This window comes from Bos taurus, chromosome 21, assembly GCF_002263795.3.
Source record: "Bos taurus isolate L1 Dominette 01449 registration number 42190680 breed Hereford chromosome 21, ARS-UCD2.0, whole genome shotgun sequence".
Lineage (NCBI taxonomy): Eukaryota > Metazoa > Chordata > Mammalia > Artiodactyla > Bovidae > Bos > Bos taurus.
This window is the reverse complement of record NC_037348.1, coordinates 45,199,625-45,219,927: the sequence shown is the minus strand read 5'-3', so window position 1 is coordinate 45,219,927 and position 20,303 is coordinate 45,199,625. Positions and strand designations below refer to the sequence as shown.

General features: G+C 40.0%; 1 protein-coding gene across 5 annotated transcripts in view; it reads left to right on the top strand.

The window, feature by feature from the left end:
* Positions 1-20,303, top strand: part of BAZ1A (bromodomain adjacent to zinc finger domain 1A) — a 113,297-nt gene that overhangs the window by 9,341 nt on the left and 83,653 nt on the right. For 2 of the 5 annotated variants that reach the window (XM_059879151.1, XM_024981912.2), the window contains exons 1-2: positions 16,354-16,554; positions 17,015-17,185. In XM_059879151.1, coding sequence (XP_059735134.1) covers positions 17,073-17,185 — 113 coding nt within the window. In that variant the 5' untranslated portion in view covers positions 16,354-16,554; positions 17,015-17,072. Of the gene's footprint in view, positions 1-16,353; positions 16,555-16,863; positions 17,186-20,303 lie in introns of those variants that run through there. The other 3 variants (XM_059879153.1, XM_059879152.1, NM_001192940.1) reach the window with 2 other exon arrangements.

The window sequence follows — 20,303 nt, the reverse complement described above, 5'->3', positions numbered from 1 at the left end:
ACTTTGCTTCAGACTTTAAACTGTGCACAGATAATGCAAAAAACAGATAAGTGCAAGTTGCTGAGAACCTTCTGTGCTGATTGCCTCTTGGGAATCAACATTTGAATATACTTCCCAAGGTCTGAACATACAGTAGGAGTGGACTCTGGAAGATACAGGCGCCTACCTAGTTGTGAAACCCATTATTATGAAGAACAGAGTCACAGCCAAATGAAATTTTAGGCTGTCCTTGAGGACATGCATAGAAAGTTATGTTACTAATAGATGATTTGTAAGCCTGAAGCCTTCAAAAGATTCAAGCAATATTCAGGCTAAAACAAAACCTGCTACTTTGTTAGAATAGAGAGAATATGCTTTTTGTTGTGAAGCTAAGTCCTAGGAGAGTCAGAGACTAAATAAATATAGATAGCAAGTCCCAAAGAATCTTATTTTATACTGAGTGGCATTGAGCTACCATATGAACCAAGGTGGCAGGTGTTTAGTTGCTCAGTCGTGTCCGACCCTCCTGTGACCCCGTGGACTGTAGCCCTCAAGTCTCCTCTGTCCGTGGGATTTCCCAGGGGAGAATACTGGAGTGGGTTGCCATTTCCTACTCCAGGGGATCTTCCCAACCCAGAGATTGAGCCCACATCTACTTCATTGGCAGGCAGGTTCTTTACCACTGAGCCACCAGGGAAGCCCAAGACTCAATGACCTTCCTAGAAAAGTGAAGTGTTGCTGTTGCTATAGCATAGAAGCATCAGAGTGGTGTTTTTAGTGGGTTAGATCGGGGGCTTACAGGAACTCTGAGGAAGAACAGAACCAGCATAGGCATAGAGCTGAAATGTGTGAGTGGGGGTGTAACTTTGAGGGGAAAACACTAGAACAACGTATAGACAAGGTTGGGCCCAGATTGTGTTATAATGGGTGCCTGCACAGCCTTTTTTGGCCCAGCATTTTTTTAAAGGTAAAATCAAGTTAAAATGAACATGAAAGCCTAAAAGTAGAAAAGAGATCTCTCAGGTTGCACAGATAAGGTATGATTAGTCCCACTCTTGGTGGGAGGGTGACTAAAAACATTGACCACTGATTTTGCGCCTACGTGTAATAGAAAGAACAGCGTGTCTATAGTAGAAAAGTAGAGAGTTCATGATGGTATGGGCTTCCATGGTGGCTCAGGAGTAAAGAATCTGCCTGCAGTGCAGGAGCTGCAGGAGACCTGGGTTTGATCCCTGGGTAGGGAAGATCCCCTGGAGGAGGACATGGCAACCCACTCCAGTATTCTTGCCTGGAGAATCCCATGGACAGAGGAGCCTGGCGGGCTACAGTTCATAGGGTCACAAAGAGTCGGACACGACTGAAATGACTTAGCACACACAGGATGGTATGATAGTTCGATTTAGAATAGAAAACTTGCATTCCGGAGAGGGCAGTGAACCCATCTATCTCTATGTGTTGTTTGTTAAGTTCCATTTTTCATTGGAAAGAGCATTCTAGGTGCATCTGGTAAGGGTCTGGCACACCACAGATTCTAGAAGTTCTTTTTCTTAGCTTCCACTGGTGGGCTGTGTAACATCTTAAACTTTTTATTTTGAAATTATCGTAGAGTCACAGGAAGTTGTTTTTAAAATGTACAGAGAGATCCTATGTACCCTTCACTCTCAGTCTGGGCACTTTTTGAGTGGGATCTTTCTTCCCTTATATTTTCCAAATGGTTACTGCTACTTTATGGGAAAGTTCTCTTGTAACCAAACATTTTTCTGAAACTCTCTTATTAGTAGTAACACTTTCTTAGTTGACTCTTGGTTTTCTGGTTTTACATCATCTACACACAGTCATAATTTCTCTTTTTTTTTTTTTGAGACTATACCTCTTATTTACTTTTTTTATCTCATTTATTAACTAGCTTCCTGAACAAATATGAGGAATAGCAATAATTATGGGGATTTTTTTGTTTTCTATTTTGGTGGAAATGTAACCAAAATTTTAATGTTAAGTTTGAATTAAAAAAAAAAAAGATGAGTTTTGCTTTGCAAAACATAAGCTTTATTGTGTCTTCATTTACCCTTTTGTTTGTTTACAAACCAGGAACAGACATTGAATCTGATCAAGTCCTCTTTCGTTCTGTCTCAAAGCACTCTTGGATTTTTACTCTTTTGATCCATTAATGTCGTGAAATTAATTTATTGATATCCTAATGTTGAACCATCTGTTCATTCTTGAAATAAGCCCCACTTGGTTAGGGTGTGTTATTCTGATACTTCACCACTGAATTTGGTTGCTAGTATTTTATTTGGGAATTTTGGCATCGGTTTTCATAAATAGTGTTAATCTGCTGTTTTCTCTTTTTTGCCACTTTATTTTTTTTAATTGAAGGATTATTGCTTTACAGAATTTTGTGGTTTTCTGTCATACACCAGTAAGAATCAGCCATAGGTACACCCATGTCCCCTCCTTCCTGAGTCTCCCTCCCACTTCCCTCCTCATCCCACCCTTCTAGATGGTCACAGAGCCCCTGTCTGAGTTCCCTGAGTCACACTGTGGCTTTCTTTTGTGTGTGTGTATGCTGAGTGCCTCAGATTTTGTTCTCAAATTATTCTAACTTTATAAAATGAATACCAATAAAGCTTTCCATAGCATTCTGTTTTCTAGATTAGATATTATTGATTGTAATCTACGTATACCTCAAAGTTTTGGTTGAATTTGTGTGGAAATATTTATGAGCCTGGAATCTACTTCCACTCTTTCTAGATAAGGAAACTTCATTTCCCAAGGCTTTGTGTACCAAATGGAAAATTAACACTCCCATCTTACCAAGGCATTTGCTATCTGCAACAGCCTGTTGTTTCTCCAGCATGATGAATTATCCTGAACTATTATAAGGATATCTGGCAAATAAGGGATTCTTTTCATCTGATAGGACAGACTTTACCAAAAGCTTCAATAATCTGACGTGGAGGGGAAATGAAACTTCTGTATTTGTGAATTTCCCATATATGATCACCCAGTGGTTAGCTGTCCCTCCCATCCCAGCCCCCACTTGCAGCTTCACTTTTAGCCTATGGGGGAGAACCAGTCAGGCTTATATTCTCTCTTGAAAATACTCTTTCTGGCTTTGAGACTCTCTGCTGCTACCGAAAACCACTAGAAACTGACTGAAGTCCATTCTTTAAGCTAATGCCTTCTCTCTCAACAGTATACCTCTGGCTCTAGCCTCCTTGTTCTTTTAGACTCCACAAAATTTACCTAGTAAGCTTTGAAACATAGACAAATTTCATAGACAAATTTCTGTAACGCCTATTAACAAAATAACATTTTCTCTATATTTGCTGGCCTTAAGCTGAGTCAGTAGAAACAATGACTCTCCTTTGCTGTACAGAGAAACTTTGGGTCTTTTCTTGCCTTGCTCAGAGAGCCCAGAAGCAAAATTAAAGCACTTTTAACAGCGGTTCTTTTGCCCCCTTCCACCTAACAAAAATTATTCTGTTTATTTCAACCACTTACTATGAAAATCTTTTAAAATGTGAAGAAATATCACCAAAGAAAAATCTAAATGGCCAATAAACATATAAAAAGATAATTAACTTCATTAGCAATCAGGAAAGTGTAAATTTAAGCTACAGTGAGGTGTTACCACACACTCACCAGTATGGCTAAAAAAGAGACAATACCAAATATGAATGAAGGTATGCAGTTACTAGAACTTATATAATGCTTCTGATGAGAATGCCAATTTGTATGACTACTTTGAGAGAGTTTGACTATCTAATAAAGCTAAAAGTAGTCCTATTTCACTCTTATCTACACACTCACGTGTCCAAGAAACATGCATAAGAATATTCGTAGGTAAAAACTGCAAACAACTAATATTCATCAACAGAAGAATGGATAAATTATGGTGAATGCCATATAGTGATGAAAATGAATAATCTGCAGCCATATGTGAAAACATAGATGAATCTCATAAACAATGGAGTACAGGCTACCTTCTCTTTCTTTACCTGGGTAGTGGTTTTTTCTTTCTTTCTTTCTGTGTGTTTGTGTGTATATGTATGTGATAATTCATTGAGCTATGTTTATTTTGTGCACTGTTCCATGTAATTCACAATGGAAAGGATTTTTAAAAAGTGCACGTGTATACAGTATATATATGTACTATATGTAGTATATAACACTGAGACTCTTGAACAGCATGTTGAATATCATTTTGTCTTTTCTTAATGATTTAGAGGCACTAAGTTCTTGTGATACTGGGCTGAAATAAACTTGATTTATGTGGAACTTTTTGTCCTACCACTAAATGACTCCATATCCATGCTTTTTAAGTTCTTGTATCTGGTTCTTGAGTGTATTGAGTCAGAAGCAGTCTGAGTCACCTTCTGAGTGGTAGAAATGATATGTGATTTTTATACTAGCTTGTAGTTATCTCTACTTTTCAGGAAAATGTATGATACAATAAATATGAATATGTATTTTCTTGTTTGTATTAGAAAGCTCTTAAGATGTAAAAGGAAAAATTCCTCTAGATGATTTCAAGAAAAATTTAGCTAATTTTCTGTCTTATTCAACATCTTACTGTGATGACAGGAGATGGTCCTATTTCTCTCTTAAAGATACTCTTATGGATGTGGAAATACAGTTCTTTTAAAGCTAGGATAAACTGACTTCTTATCAGTCAAGGAAGGAGTTTTCAGGAGTGGTCAGAATGCTTAAATGTTGTAGACAAATTGAGAGGCATGAGGACTGCAAACAACCTTTGGAAGGAAAAAGAGGTAGCAGAGGGTTAGAAGAGTGCTGTGGAATATGGAGTATGGTGTGGAATGAGAAAAAGAAATGAAAATAGGGACATAGAGTTATCTTTCAAGATGAGACATGACATGTATATTTAATGTGGTTGGATGGATCCAGTGAAAGAGGCAATAATGAAGCTGGGTTTCAAAGGAGACTTGTGATAAAGGTGATAAAATCAACAGCCTCAGTAGAAGGGTTAATCTTGGGAAAATAAATTCATCTTTACATGTGTAGATAGGTGGCAGGCGAGAAGACAGAGGCGTTGTCGGCTAACAAATATTAATGCCAAGAATGCAGGGATCTTGTTTTCTTCTCTGATGAAGCCCAAGTCTCTAGAACTGTATCTAACATATAAAAGGCACACAGAAATATTTATTGAATAAATGGACTTTGATATCTAATCGATCTGAATTCTAATCCCAGCTCTTCTACCTACACAGAAGAGGGATCTTGGGTGATTTCTTTACCCTGCTATACCTCAGCTTTATTATCTCTAAGACAAGAATAATAATATGGAATGTAGTTCTCCTATACACGTTTGTGACATAAACCTTTAATCTGAGCCATTATGACTTTCTTATATTTAAATATTAAGCTCAGTGCTTGGCAAAGACCTTTACACCTAAAAGTTGCTCTCTAAATGATTTAAATTTAATTTTTATACTTAATTAAGAGGAATAAACTTGATGTATTATAGATCATAATATCTTTAGATATTTTTCAGGAGTTTTCTAGCTGTGGGGCCTTAATTTTGTTGCTGCTAAGCTGCTAAGTCACTTCAGTCGTGTCCGAGTCTGTGCGACCCCATAGACGGCAGCCCACCAGGCTCCCCATCCCTGGGATTCTCCAGGCAAGAACACTGGAGTGGGTTGCCATTTCCTTCTCCAACGCATGAAAGTGAAAAGTGAAAGTGAAGTAGCTCAGTCGTGTCTGATCCTCAGCGACCCCATGGACTGCAGCCTTAACATTAAATACACATTTTATTTTTGTGAAATTACAAAAATAACTTTTTCTAATAGTTGGTTATACAGTTAGTTTTTACATAGCTCATTCTTTAGCTCTTAAATCCAAATACTTAGCAATACATTCCGGCATTTTCTCTAGCTTCATCAACAATTAAAAAGGCAGTATAGTGGACAAGGGTGAAAGGTATCTATTTTTTTTAATTTATTTGTTTTTTAACTGAAGAAAGGTAGCTTTGTATGCTAGAAGGAGAATAAGGTGTATGTGTAGAGCAGAGAGGGGAAAGCACTGTCAACTTTCCTGATAGAAAGTTCTAAAATGTAAATAACCTTTATGAAGTAAGATTAATTGTATCTAAATTAATAATGGAAAAAATTAGTATTCTCATGATGCCTTCTAAGTTTAAAACTGGAATGCCCACTTCTCGTGCTAGCATCTACATTTGTTGCTATAGGGATCGCCCAAGACTCATGTTTATGTTCTTAAATGAGTATAATTGCTATTGTTACAGACATCAGAAAAATTCTGACTTATGACCAAGAGATAACCATCACATGACAACTCTAAGTACATTTACAATTTTAACTCTTTGGAAACAGATAAAGGCAAAGTAATACTATATTATTTATTGTTTCTTAGAAGTCAGCCTCCCAAATCTCACAATTATTTCTTGATTAATCATAGCTGAAAACATTTTATGATTAATTTACCATATGATTTCTGCCCTACCGAAACTTAAATTTTGGAGTCTGCGAGACAAACATATAGGATATACATAAATAAAACTGCTCTAGTGAGAATCAAGCCACTATCAAGATGACGTGGTAAAGTTTATATTAATAACACCAAAAAAGAGCAATAAGTTGACAGTTCTGAGGGAATCAAAGTGAAGGAAAAAAGGTTTTTTAAAGGATAACATGGGCTTGAATTTGTTAGCAGGTCAAAAAAGGAGCAACTGAGGGGAGATACTAAAGAAACAAGCATGGGATAAGATCTTAGAGGTTGAAAAAAATATGGTCAAAAGCACAGCTGTAGCCTTGGAAAGAAGACAACAGAGGAGGAAAAGAGGGTGAGGTGAAAAGAAAATTTGGGTTGAGAACAAGTCATACTGAGTGGCCCAGATTTTGTAAATAAATGAGGAGGCAAGATGCAGCTAAGAAAGGAAGATGAGGTTGGAGTCTTGAGAAAAATGAAGAGGTTTGGAAAAACTGTTGTAGCGTGGTCAGTAGAGATGGCTTTAAAAGACATTAGCGTGTCTATGAGGCCCTACGATTAGAGGGCATGTGTTTCATAATACCTTCCAATGATAGATCAGGAAAAGGCAGCAGAAAGCAAATGCTGGGGCTGATTCACGGTGCGAATACCAGTGAGGAATTCTGGAGTGCCGGTGAGGCTCTAGAGCATCCTGATACTTGGGTCAAGCACCTGAAGAGCAGAAAGAGTATCAAGAGTTTTATTTATTTAGTAAGTATTATTTACTTTTGTATACTGATCAACTTTGCGTGTATGTGTGTGTGTGTGTTCAGTCGTGTCCAACTCTTTGTGACCCCATGGACTGTAGCCCGCCAGGCCCCTCTGTCCATGGAATTCTCCAGGCAAGAATACTGGAGTGGATTGCCATTTCCTACTCCAGGGGATCTTCTCGACCTAGGAATCAAACCTGGATCTCTTGCATTTCCTGCAATGCAGGTGAGTTATTTCCCACTGAGCCCAGTCTTCCCAATACCTGGAGGGCATCACTGCTTTGATATTCCATGTCTAAAATCCAGTGCTTCATCTTCTTCCCAAACCTATTTCTATACCTGATTGCCTCAACTTTGTTAATTATGACCTTCCTAGTCTCCTATGTCTGAAATTTCTGACTCATCTCTGACTTTTCTTCTCTCTCCCTTGATGTGTAATCAAGTTGTCACTAAATACATCCACTGAAATATTTCTCCTGGCTTTTCTTCCTTACCATTGCCAAGGCAATATTCAGGCTGTTGTCATTCCCTACTCATCCTTCTCCAGTGTCCTCTCAACTGGTTTCCCTGCCTCCAGGCTCCACTCAACACAGTCAGTCTTACCTACCACACCTAGATTAATCTTCATAAAATTTCAGTTTGTTGACTCACTCCTCATCTCAAAAAATCTTCAAGAAGCTGTGGTGGAGTCCCCAAGGGAACAGGGAGACTCTAAGAAAAGCTCATGTTTCAGTGAGAATAGGAGTAGTTGATGTCGTCAGGAGGAGATGTTGGTTTAGAGAAGGCTTCCCTGAAGAGTGACAGGTGAAGAGAATGGATAGAAGAAAGCTGGGAAGTACCAGGATTTAGGGAATAGGCTGAAGAGGAAAAGGTGATGGCAGAGACACTCAGGACAGTTCAGAGAGGTAGAAGGAAAGCCAGAGTAGAGTGTGTCACAAAACCAAATGTAGGAGAGGATGCCAAGGAACAGAATGAATAAGGTGGGCTCCTCCTTGGTTAGAGTCTATTGGATTTGGCAGTTAGGGGTTTAGAATCAAAAGCAGTTTCAGGGAGGAGTATGGGGAAGCTACAGAAGGTTGAGAAATAAAGAAGTAGAAACAAGGAGCATAGGTTTCCTTTTTTAAATGTTGGTTGAGAAAGAGAAATAGTGCTGAAGATCAAGAAAGATGTACTTAATCTCCTCCCCACCCCCACCCTCAGGAAAGAAACTTGCAGCTAGATTACAGTCGAAGGGCAGAGGTCTCAGTAGTGAAGGAAAGCCTAATATTGGATAGAGGGAAGATTGATGGATCAAGACCCTAAGGAGGTCTGAGGAGATAGAAACTAATGAGGGGGGAAAGTCTTTGTTCACTGATAATCCTCTTACTATATTCTGCTGCTGCTGCTAAGTCGCTTCAGTCGTGTCCAACTCTGTGCGACCCCATAGACAGCAGCCTACCAGGCTCCTCTGTCCCTGGGATTCTCCAGGCAAGAATACTGGAGTGGGTTGCCATTTCCTTCTCCAACTATATACAGCTTATTCTAACTGTATATATATTATGGTTGTGTATGGTTAGGTAAAAATGCATTATGAAATAACTAGATGAATTTTTGCAACTTGGAGAGGTAGCAGTTGGATGAATCATGACAGAAAACTCTAGAAGTAGGAATTGCTAACAACCTCAGCTTGAAAGAGCCAAATCATTCATTAAAGATCAAAGGTATCATTCATTATTGCTGTGAAAATCAGCTGAAAATTAAGAATATTTTCATCACTGGATATATTATTTTTCTATTGCTTTTCTAAAAACTTACCAGAAACTTAGTGATAGGTCCACAACACAGGTCTCACTGGGCAAAATAAAAGTGTAGGCAGGTTTATGTCTCTTTCTGGAGGCTTTCAGGGGAGAATCCATTTCCATGCCTCTTCTAGCTTCTAGAGATCACTGCATTCTCTGGTTTATGGCCCCCTTTCTCCATTCCACACCAGCAACATCATATCCCTCTGACCTTTATTTAGTCCTCCCTTCTATCTGACCACACCCAGAAAAGGTTCTCTACATGTGAGCAGTCACATGATTAGATTGGGCCAACCTGGATAATCCAGGCAGCTTGGATTGGAGATGCTGCACCTAGAGATGCAGCAAGCTGCCTGGATTATCCAGGTTGGCCCAATCTAAGCATCTCTAGGCCCTTAACTTTAATCATACCCGCAAGTTTCTTCTGCCATGTACAATAGCATTCAGACTCTGGGAAATAGGCTGTGGACATCTTTGGGGGCTATTATTCTCCCTACCACACTGGAACCAAGAGAGAGGTCTTTATTTTAAGAGGGAAGATTGAAATGGAAAAAAAGAGAGGTATTTAGTATTGGGGAATTTGGGTTTTGTTTCTAAAATAGGCAAGATGTTTATTCTGGTAGGTAAACTCACTCCAGCACTCTTGCCTGGAAAATCCCATGGACGGAGGAGCCTGGTGGGCTGCAGTCCATGGGGTCATGAAGAGTCGGACACAACTGAGCGACTTCCCTTTCACTTTTCACTTTCCTGCATTGGAGAAGGAAATGGCAACCCGCTCCAGTGTTCTTGCCTGGAGAATCCCAGGGACTGTGGAGCCTGGTGGGCTGCCGTCTATGGGGTTGCACGACTTAGCAGCAGCAGCAGCAGCAGCAGCAGCAGCAAACTAGTTTCTAGATGCCAGGAATGTGGGGTCTAGATGCTAGGAAGTCATTAAGAAACATCTTACTGGTAGTTGAAAAAGCTTTTTCAGCTGAAAAAGATAAATTTCACTTTTGCTAAGACAATAAAAGATGGGTGTTTTGACCTAAACATTTAGACTAGAGAAAATAGGATAGCAGCATGACTGCTGGGTTCTAGGTCTGATGATGGATACGGAGGTAAGAGGGAGAAAATCCTAAATGTCTTAGAGTAACATTAGCATGTTTCACCAGGAACTCTTAGATTAAAATTAAATGTTCAGAACTGATTTCTGAATTTTAACTGTCTTAATTCTATCTCTTCATCCATAATCGCCAGGCAGTCCATGAATACATTGCAATATGGGGCTAGTTATTGGTGTCAAACTTACAGTATGCCATGAATACCATGCTTCAACCACTTGAGCTAACTAGTAAAAAAGATGGTGGTCCTAATTACAAATATTATAAATAATAATCATTTAAATATTTTAAGGAAAAATTGAAAGAATTTAGTACATTTCTATAATAGGTTTGAGTGCCTACAGTGTTCCAGGCATGGTAGTAAATTTTTTTAAAAGATTTTTTTAAATATATAGCAATATTTTAAATTATATCTGATGATAATAGGTTGTAGCCTGAACACTAAAGAGGAGGAAAAAGTAGTATATTCCAGTATTTTATATTCAGTATTAACAGAAATTAGTAAATGAGATGGCAAATATTAATGCAACTTTTATCTGGTAGCTATTTACTACAGATAAACTAAAACTTAAAAATTAGTTTTGCAATTGATAAAAATAAGAACTCTGTAATTCAAATTTTAAAACTTTCTACTTGTTCATTATATGTCTTATTTTTAAAAACAATAATCTATTTGGCTGAATATAGTATAACTTTTTCTGTAAATTGATATAGAGATAATAATTAAGGTAGTCTCTCTAGAGAGAGTTTCTCGGTTGTGTGTAATCTAAATTCTATTTCTAGGATAAGATGAAAGCAGCCACCTATCCGACTCTGTTTCTTTCACTGTAATCAAATTAAGTTTGTATTTTATATATCCATTTAACTTCTCATCCATCCAACAAATATGTATTGAACTCCTGTCATGGAAAAAGCACTGTGCTAGGCCCTGTGAAATATTTAACAGACATTTTTTACTTTGTATTTGCAATTCTAAACTTATTTCCAATTGTTGTGTTGAAGACTTTATTATATTAGCTATCTGTCCTGACCTGCCAGCTTACCATCTAATCTCTGTATCTTAAAAATGTTTATTCAACTTTCAACAAGTGAGAAAAATCTTCCTTTGACCCCTGTCCCCAGCAACTCTTTTCCCAGAGGCAACACGTGTGTTATTTCACAGTATCTTTCCAGATGCATTTTATGTATCAAGCAAATATATATATACATTAAGTCTGCATTTAATATACACTAAATGCATATTTTAATGAACTTTTTAAAAAATTTTCTTATTCTTTCTTATGTCTGCATACCATTCCATTGTATGAACACATCATACTTTAATTATGGACATTTCCATTAAGATTATGCTATTTCTAACAAAGCCAAAATAGAGTCTAATATTCAAATATGGGATATTTTCCTAGAGATGGAGATTTTATGTACATTTGTAATTTTGGATAAATATCACCAATTTGCCCTTTACAGAGGTTGTACCTGTTTCCCCAGACTTACCAACATATGATGATGATCTTTGCAAATCTGAAGGATGAAAAATGTCATCTCTGTGTAGTTTTAATTTGCATTTCTCTTATTATGGGTGAGGTTGAGAATCTTTCTATATGTTTTAAAAGCCATTTATGTTCTTTTTTCTGTGTATCTTGGCTTATTGTAATTTATTATTATGACAGGAAAACAGGAAGTTATACATTAGGGAAATCATCCCTTTGTCAGTGAGTTGCAAATAATTATTTTCCCAGTTTGCTATTTGTCTTCCAACTTTGTGGTAGCCTTTGTCATGCAGAGACTTTTAATTTTTATTTTATAGAATTATCTTTATGGATTTGGGACTGTGAGTTATAATACTTAGGCTTTCACTGCTCTGAGATAATTTTAAAAATTCTCCATGGTTTCCTCTAACAAACATTCTTGATCATTACAAGTTCTAAATGCATTGTTTAGTGCATTGGCTCAATTTCCCTGCTTCAATTTATATCTGAGCTAGATTAGCAAATCAGTCCCTTGGAAATATAGAGTAGTAGTAAGGAGTTTGGACTCCATAGAGTTGATAATTTCATTTTTTCTGCTCCTGAGCTATCTGACCTTAAGCAAGCTACTTAATTATCCTCTCTGAGCCTCAGTGGCTTCATCTGTAAAATGGAAGTGATAAATAGTACTTTGTTGAGAGAACTGCATGAGATGATTCATTTAAAGCCCTTAGCACAATGCTTGACAAGCTGGAAGCATTCATTAAATGTAAACTATTTCTGTGATGATGATGATAGCCACAGACATTCTTTCAACTCCTACTTACCATCCCATAATTCATATCTTTAAGGGGTTGAATAAAAAATGAATTCAAAAATTGCCAACATTCCTACTTCAGCATTAACGATCCAATCTCCTCTTAGTAGTTCTCTAGTTGGCAGTACATTAGAATCATGAGTTGATTTTTTTTGAGTTGATTTTTAAACCCCCCAAACCAGGGTCCCTACCCCAGAGTTCCTATTAATTAGTCTAGGATATGACCCAAGCATCAGTGTCTTCCAAAAACCCCTCTGGTGATTTCAGTGGGCAGCTAAGGTCTAGCACCTCTATCCTAATACAAGGCCAATGGTTTCGGGTACTCATTGCTTCTAAAGAACAATATATAAAAATCTTTTATAGGCAAAATTGCCGTGAATTATAAAGACATTAAAAAGAGAGCAAGATCCCCCAGAGGAGTGCCTGGCAGTTCACTCCAGTATTCTTGCCTGGAGAATCCCATGGACAGAGGAGCCTGGCGGAATACAGTCAATAGGGTTGCACAGAGTCAGGCATGACTGAAGCAACTTAGCAAGCATGCACGCATGTAAAAAGAGATCACAGAGTTGAGACAGGCGTCAGAGATACTAAGGAAAGGAGTTATGAAGTTGAAGATATTCCTTGAATAGAATTATAAGACACCTTTCTCAGCTATCCTCTGAATATTTGTGTAACTGCTACTTAGAGGCAAGGGACATTAAGTGTTTATATTTGTTAGATGTGTTTACTGAAGCATGGAGATAGGTCTTGTCAGCTCTTCAACTGGACAAATTTAGGATTTGTATTACCCCGATTGCTTTTCTGGATAATTCTCAAAAACTACTGTTTCTGATCATGAGTAGTATATCTTATCCCCTTACACATTTTAGGAGTTTAGGAAGGATTTGTAATAGTATTTTAGCTCATTTATAGATACAGTGCAACTAGGGTATACAAGAAAATTAAATATTATCAAATCCACGTCTAAAGAGACTAGACAAGGAGTCAGGAGGCCTAGATTTCAGTTCCTGAACTTCCATTTCTTCAGCTGCAAAATGAGAGAATTGAGTTCCCAAAGCTTAATAAAAATAATTTTTAAAAATGTGTTAAAAAAAAAAAAGTTCCCAAAGCGTTCTTTCAGTTCCAGATAACTACTGTCTTACCAAATCACCTAAGTAAAGCCTTTCTTAATCAGTCAATAGAAGACAGGCAAAGTATTCTAGCTCAAGCTTTTTAAAAAATACATATTTCATACCCTTGTCTTCACCTATCCAAGGCAGTATACCTTCTCAAATATTAAACTAGTCTGGATGGTATTAGATTGGTGTATGTCCTGCCTTACTAGAATATGTACACTTTACATTTAAGTGGGGGCCACTGGTTTCTTCATCCAGAGGGGTAACGGAGTGGAGGGTGGCATCTTGAGACTTGAGAGGAGGATATGCTGGAACATGAGCTTTCTATTGCCATCCAAATCATGCCCTGTGAATGACTTCATTTAGGACCCACCCTGGGTCCCCCTTCTATATTTTCTTTTAATCTTTTCTACGTCTCCTTTTGCATTGTATTACTCATGGTCATTAGGACTCACACAATTCTTGTATTAGTTATTTGCCCTTACATCATCTCTTTCCTATTGGAGAAGGAAATGGCAACCCACTCCAGTGTTCTTGCCTGGAGAATCCCAGGGACGGCAGAGCCTGGTGGGCTGCCGTCTAGGGGGTCGCACAGAGTCAGACACGACTGAAGCAACTTAGCAGCAGCAGCAGCAGCATCTCTTTCCTACAAGATTATACATTTTTTGAGGTCAGGATACATTTATATTGTATCCCTTACATAAGCTAGTACAGTGTCTTGGCACATAAATGGAGGACAAATGTTTAACGGAATTAAATTGATAAAATTTTAAATTAATTTGTTTTCTCTTTTTTCCTTTGTGATACTCTTTCATAGTTTCCTTTACAATGTTTTTAATTTTTTAAAAACCCAAAGTCCTATTTCATGACAGTATCTTTTAACTACTTTCTGAATACAGCAATCAGCTTTTCACTCTCAAGTCTAGAAGTAGTAAAGAAGCAAGAAGGTGATCATGATACCAATATATGAAATTACTAATACATTAGGTAAGTTTTCAGTAGTAAACATGTAGGATAATTTTAGGAGAAGTGTTATTTTGAGGTACGTTAGCCATGCTATTGATTTGATCAAATATAAGCATATAAAAATAAACTTTGAATATGTTAATTATAATTTATTAAACATGTTCTAAAATAATAACTATGTATAACAATGATTAAATATCAGAAATTAAAGTAAATCCTATGTATGTAACTCAGAGAACTGAGTTATGATGGTACTGAAATTTGGGTATGGTAATTGAGAAAATTAGATGGTAGTAGTTTGAAGTAAAGTAAAATTTTAATTTTAGGTTAGTATAAAGAATCCAGTTGTTTAAAAATTTATATTTAATAAAAGTAAAGTCAACATTACTATTTTTCATCATGATTTTAACAAATTAGCTTAGCAAATAGAGCTAAGAAATATAAAGACTATATAATCAGACAAAATTTCATCTAATTTTAGCTTAACAGTTAAGGTGGGATTTTGAGTTGTGAGAGTGATGGTTTAATATTGGTTGAAAAGTATCCATTCTCCTTGTCCTCATTTTGAGTTTATCTTTGTGGGTTCTAACATTTTTATCTGGGAAGTTACTTTATAGGTAGGGAAATCTATATTATCACTCAGTGTACTAATTGGAGACCAGTTTAAAACACCAAATCTTTGCATTTATAATTTTTTGAAGACTTTATCCGGGCTAAAAAATATACTTACTACTGAGAGCACTTTCAAGCTTCTTCAACTGTACACTAGGTGCATTAATTTGATTAATGATTTTTGAAGCACGAAGTTTTATTTTGCTAGCCACCACAGAAGTATCTTAAAAGAAGTTTAAAAATAACTCGAGACTTGGATAGAATTCTAACATTTTCTGCTCCCATGTATATATGTACTTAATTTGAAAATACAGAGATGATCCCACATTGTTTCTATAACTGAGATCATTTCATAGTATTACTGCATCCTTTTTTGAATGACTTCTTCAGACTTACTGTCTTTTAGACCCATTCTTACATGTTAATCTGCAAATAAGCAAATGTCAAGGGCAGCAGCAAAAATGACCATTTAATACAAAGACGGCAAACATATTTTGACAATTCTTTTAAATTCATGAGTCACATGTACTATATGCATTAAAATTAGTTTCACAAATGGAAATCATAGATATGGGAAAGTTGTTTTAGGGGAAATTTCACTAGTAAATTCATAATCTTTGAAATTCTGGGTGATTGAACTAAATATTGATCCCTTGCATATATTTTCAGCGGCGTATTCTAAACATTACTTTTTAAAGGTGTGGTTTTTAAATATGTGGGGGTCGTTCTACAGACATGACATTTTCTGACGTATACTTTTCTTTTTGGTCTTTTCTTCTGCTAAATCTTTGAATTATCCTAAGTATTAAAGAGCACGGCTGTCAAGAAAAGTATCTTCTTTTCGAGATGAATGTTTACACTAGCAAAGTATTTTATTTTAGACATGAGAATTCTAATTCTGAAGAAGAAAATTTCAAAAGGTTATTCATTTCTTATTCCTTATCTCTCGTCCCATCCTTAAAATACTAGTTAAATCTTAATCGGAATCCTTTTCCCATCGTGGAACCAAGCGCTGCTGCCAGACTTGAAGAGGAAGGCTTTTACTTTGTTAGCCATGTGTTTATGAAACCCCAGCGCTCTCCCCAGATCTTTGGGCTGATAATCGCAAACATGGAGGATGCTTCTGATTCTTCACTAGGGGTTGCTCCATTAATTAATAATGTAGCTCTCCCAGGCTCTCCGCCGTCTCTTCCTGTATCAGTGACAGGCTGTAAAAGTCATCGAGTAGCCAATAAAAAGGTAGAAGCGAGAAGTGAAAAGCTCCTCCCAACAGCTCTTCCTCCTTCAGAGCCGAAAGTAGATCAGAAACTTCCCAGGAGCTCCGAGAGGCGGGGAAGTGGCGGTGGGACGCGATCCCCCGCGCGGAGCCAGGCCGTGGCAGCGGGAGAAGCGGCGCCCAGCGGTGCGGCGGGGCGGCGAGAAGCGACCCCCCGGGGGGACAGAGCCTCCCCTCGCCGCCTTTGTAGTTGAGAAGGTGGAGAAGTGGCAGCCGGCGTGCTCGCAGGTGAGGGGCTCGGTGTGGTCGCTCGGTAGCCGGCCAGCGCCGGCAGGGAAGTGTAGGCGAGCGGGGGAACAAAGCGGAGCGGCGCCGGGGTCCGCCCGCAGCGAACTCCCTCGCGGCGTCGGGCCGGCCGGCTGCGCGCCGAGCACGTTGTGAGCCCGGCGGCGGCGGCAGCGGCAGCAGGCAGGGAGCGGGCGCTGGGGGAGGGGGCCGCCGCTCCCGCACCGCCCGCGGCAGGGCGTCCGGCCCCATTGTGAGCCGGCAGCCGGGTGTGCGGAGGTGGGGCGGCTCCGCCGGTTCACTACCCTGGTCGCGACAGCAGCCACCTCGGCTCGGGTGGCAGCCGCGGTCGGTCAATCACACAAAAGGCAGCCGAGTTTCCCCCGGCGCGCGGACCGGCCCACGCCGCCGCCGCCAAGCGCTCCCTACCTTACCGGCTTTCCTTTCCCTCCAATTTTGATAGGGAAGCGGGGCCGGCGCGGGCGGCCGAGGGTCCGGGTGAGCCCGCGGGCGGACGCGAGATGCCGCTGCTACACCGAAAGCCGTTTGTGAGACAGAAGCCGCCCGCGGACCTGCGGCCCGACGAGGAAGTTTTCTACTGTAAAGTCACCAACGAGATCTTCCGCCACTATGAGTAAGGGCCGGGCCGGGCGCGGGGGGTGCGAGGGAGTGTGGGGACTCCCTCCCCAGCGTCCTTTTGTCTCTCTCCTTTTCCTCGCCCCGGGCTTCTGGCGGGGCGACTCGAAAGTGACGGGTGGCTGCGGGCCCGTGTTTCTCTGGCCCCCAGAGCCCGACCCGGTGACTGCGCGGGGGCCCCCGGCGGCCCGAGCGGCCGCGGCGCGCGTGAGGGACAGCCGGCCGGGGCGGAGGAGCCTTTGGTCCCCGCCGGTTGCGGGGACCGCTTCTAGTCGCGGCTGCCACCCGGCCGCCGAGCGGCGGAAACTCCCCGCCTCGCCCCTCCCCGCCGCGGCCACACGCGCGCTCCGGGGCCAGTTCCGGGATCCCCGCCCGGCGGCCGAGGGGATCCCCTTTCGGGTCAGCGGCACGGAGTTGCCGTCCCCCGGCCCGGGGAGGGAATCCCCGCCCCCGGGGGCAGGAAACGGCCGGGGCTGGGAGTCGTTTTGCCCAGTCTGGAGTGGAGCCTGACGTTGGAGCTGCCCCGGGTAGGGGCGGGGGTGGAGTGGGAGCGGAGTTGAGACTCGGGGAAGCGGGGGGGGGGGGGGGGGGTAGAGGGGGTCCCCGACGGGCCGGGGGCCGTGGAGCGCGGGACGCCAGAGCCTCAGCCGGCCGCCCCCGGTCCCGTGCAGCTAGGCCTTTAGTGTGCGAAGCGAGCCGTGCGCTCTGTCACCGCCTCTTCTTGGTGACTAACTCCCGGCCCCGGGGAACTTGGCGTCTCCGCCCCCGGGAGACCGGGTGAGGAAGAAGTCGGGGCCGGGCGGGGGAAAAGGCGGGGGAGAGAGCCGGGCCCTGGGCGCCCCCTCGTTTTCACTTTCCCGTAGCCCGGAGCGCGGCGGTGGGAGTTGGGGGAGGGGGTTAAGACAAGTTCAACTCCAACCCTAACCAGCCTCTTTATCCCCTTGAGCATGTGGGCCGCCTGACATGTGCCACTCGCTATTGTTTTGATAAGAATCCGGAGCTGCTGCGTGTGTAGTTGCAACCCCTAAAATTTTAGTCCCTTGCCTGGTGTATCCCAAGAGATCGCCTTGTCCTGTGACACCTAACAACAGGGTGTTTCAGATCTCTGTGTTTAAGCAGGATCTCCAAGTGAGAACCTGAATTGATCAATCGCTGAAACAGCCGGACCCTCCCTTTTTCTTATGCTTTATCCTCTCCACTCAGAAGCAATCCTTTTGTGGCTTAGAAACCGAGTGTTATAGCAACCAAATAAATTGTGTGTAGGAGGCACCTTTTCTGAGTAGGGGCTTGATGGAAGGAGGGCTTTAGGCATCTGCACCTGTCTAAGGAATGAGCAGTGGTTAGGAAAGACGTTTCCTTTAAGCTTTTATTTTTAAGCAAGTCTTTTTCTCCAGCTCCACAGGAGTTACACGTAAACGTGTTACATCTAAACAAGTTTTTCAGCACACAATACTTTTAAATAAATAAGAGTGCACATCTTACTCTGCTCCTGTACGGACTTGTTTTGTTACTCAAATAGAGTTCACTCTTGTAACTACTTAAGTGAATTTGGATTAAGTAACTTGACAAGGATGTTGTCTTATTTTTAAGGAAGATTTAAGTTAAAATCCTTGGTAATTCTGAATTTTTTCACACAGTTGTATTTAAAAGTGCCAACAAGATAGGAAATGGGGTTAAATTTCAAACTTTTCTTCTTTCATGTAAGCAGTCATAATTTTTGAGACACTCTTCTTAGAAGGGTGTGTAAATATGACCTTTATCCTCTTTGAATTAAACACTTTTCAAATACTTAGGTTCTTGATGATTTATTGTTAATATAATCATGGAGAAATCCGAAATGCCAAATAAAGGAAGAGACTTTTGGTATTCCAAACCTACCTTCCATTAATGTTAAGGAACTGCTTCCTTTATTGTCTTATGACATTAAAATTTAAAAAGAAAACAAAAAAACTAGTTTGTTTGTTTGTTTGTTTGTTTGTTTTCTGTTTTCTCTGTGCTGAAGTGTTTGGATTTTTGGAAATTACGAGTAGTTTAGAGGATAGGATTGGTTTGGGAGCAAAAATACTTAATCATATATCCTGAGCAAAGCAGAACTGTTTATGACTTTGAATTGCAAAATTGGAAGAAGATTGCCATTTGTGTTAAAATTTATTTGAATTACTTTCTCTTATATGACTACAAAGGGATTTTTCTAAAAATGCATTCATGATGAATGGTATATGGTAGTCTGCAGATTATGGTAATCTGACCCTTGCCACAAGTCTGGAGAAGCTGTGATGCGAGCTTCTGTTTTCACTAATTCATTAAATTACATATTGATTTATGTGAATTTGTTTGAAGATTATCCTTTAAGTGCATAAATTTGAATATTCTTTTGTATTTGTCTGAGGATCACTATGCTTACCTATTTGCTCAGGTTTTTGATTTCTTGAATATAGCTTTAATCAGTCTTAAAGATTTTTACAACAGCTCCCCACCTCATTCACTTCCTAGCACAAGGCAAAGTAACTGCCTCTAACTCTGGTTAATAGAGGTTGCCAGTGACCTTTTAATTGCTAACTAATGTTTTGTCTGTCTTACTTGATATTATAGCCTAACACTTCCTCCTTTGTCCTTCCAGCAGCAGTGGTCACCACCTCCATTTTATCTAGTGTAACTTTTATCTGCAGTTATTGCTCTGTAATGTAATGTGTTTGTTGCATCACATTTTCTCTTTTTCTAGACTCCAAATTCTTTGAGACAGGGACTATGACAAAGATGTATTCTTATCATAAGTGTAACCACTTATACAGCTCAAACTCCTTTATTTTTGAACTATGTACTCTAATTAATTGCTAACTCTTGTTTGACCTGCTTTCCACAAGTAAAGAAGACCTAAAAAATAGCACATTAACTGTAGGCAAATGCATAAGCTAGAGTGCAAAAGAATGAAACTGAGCCACTGTCTTATGCCATAAACAAAAATTAACTCCAAATGGATTAAAGACTTGAACATAAGACCTGAAACCATAAAACTCCTAGAAGAAAACATAGGTGGTAAGCTCCTTGACATAGGTCTTGGCAATGATTTTTTAACCCAATACCACAAGTAAAAGCAAAACTAGTGGGACTACATC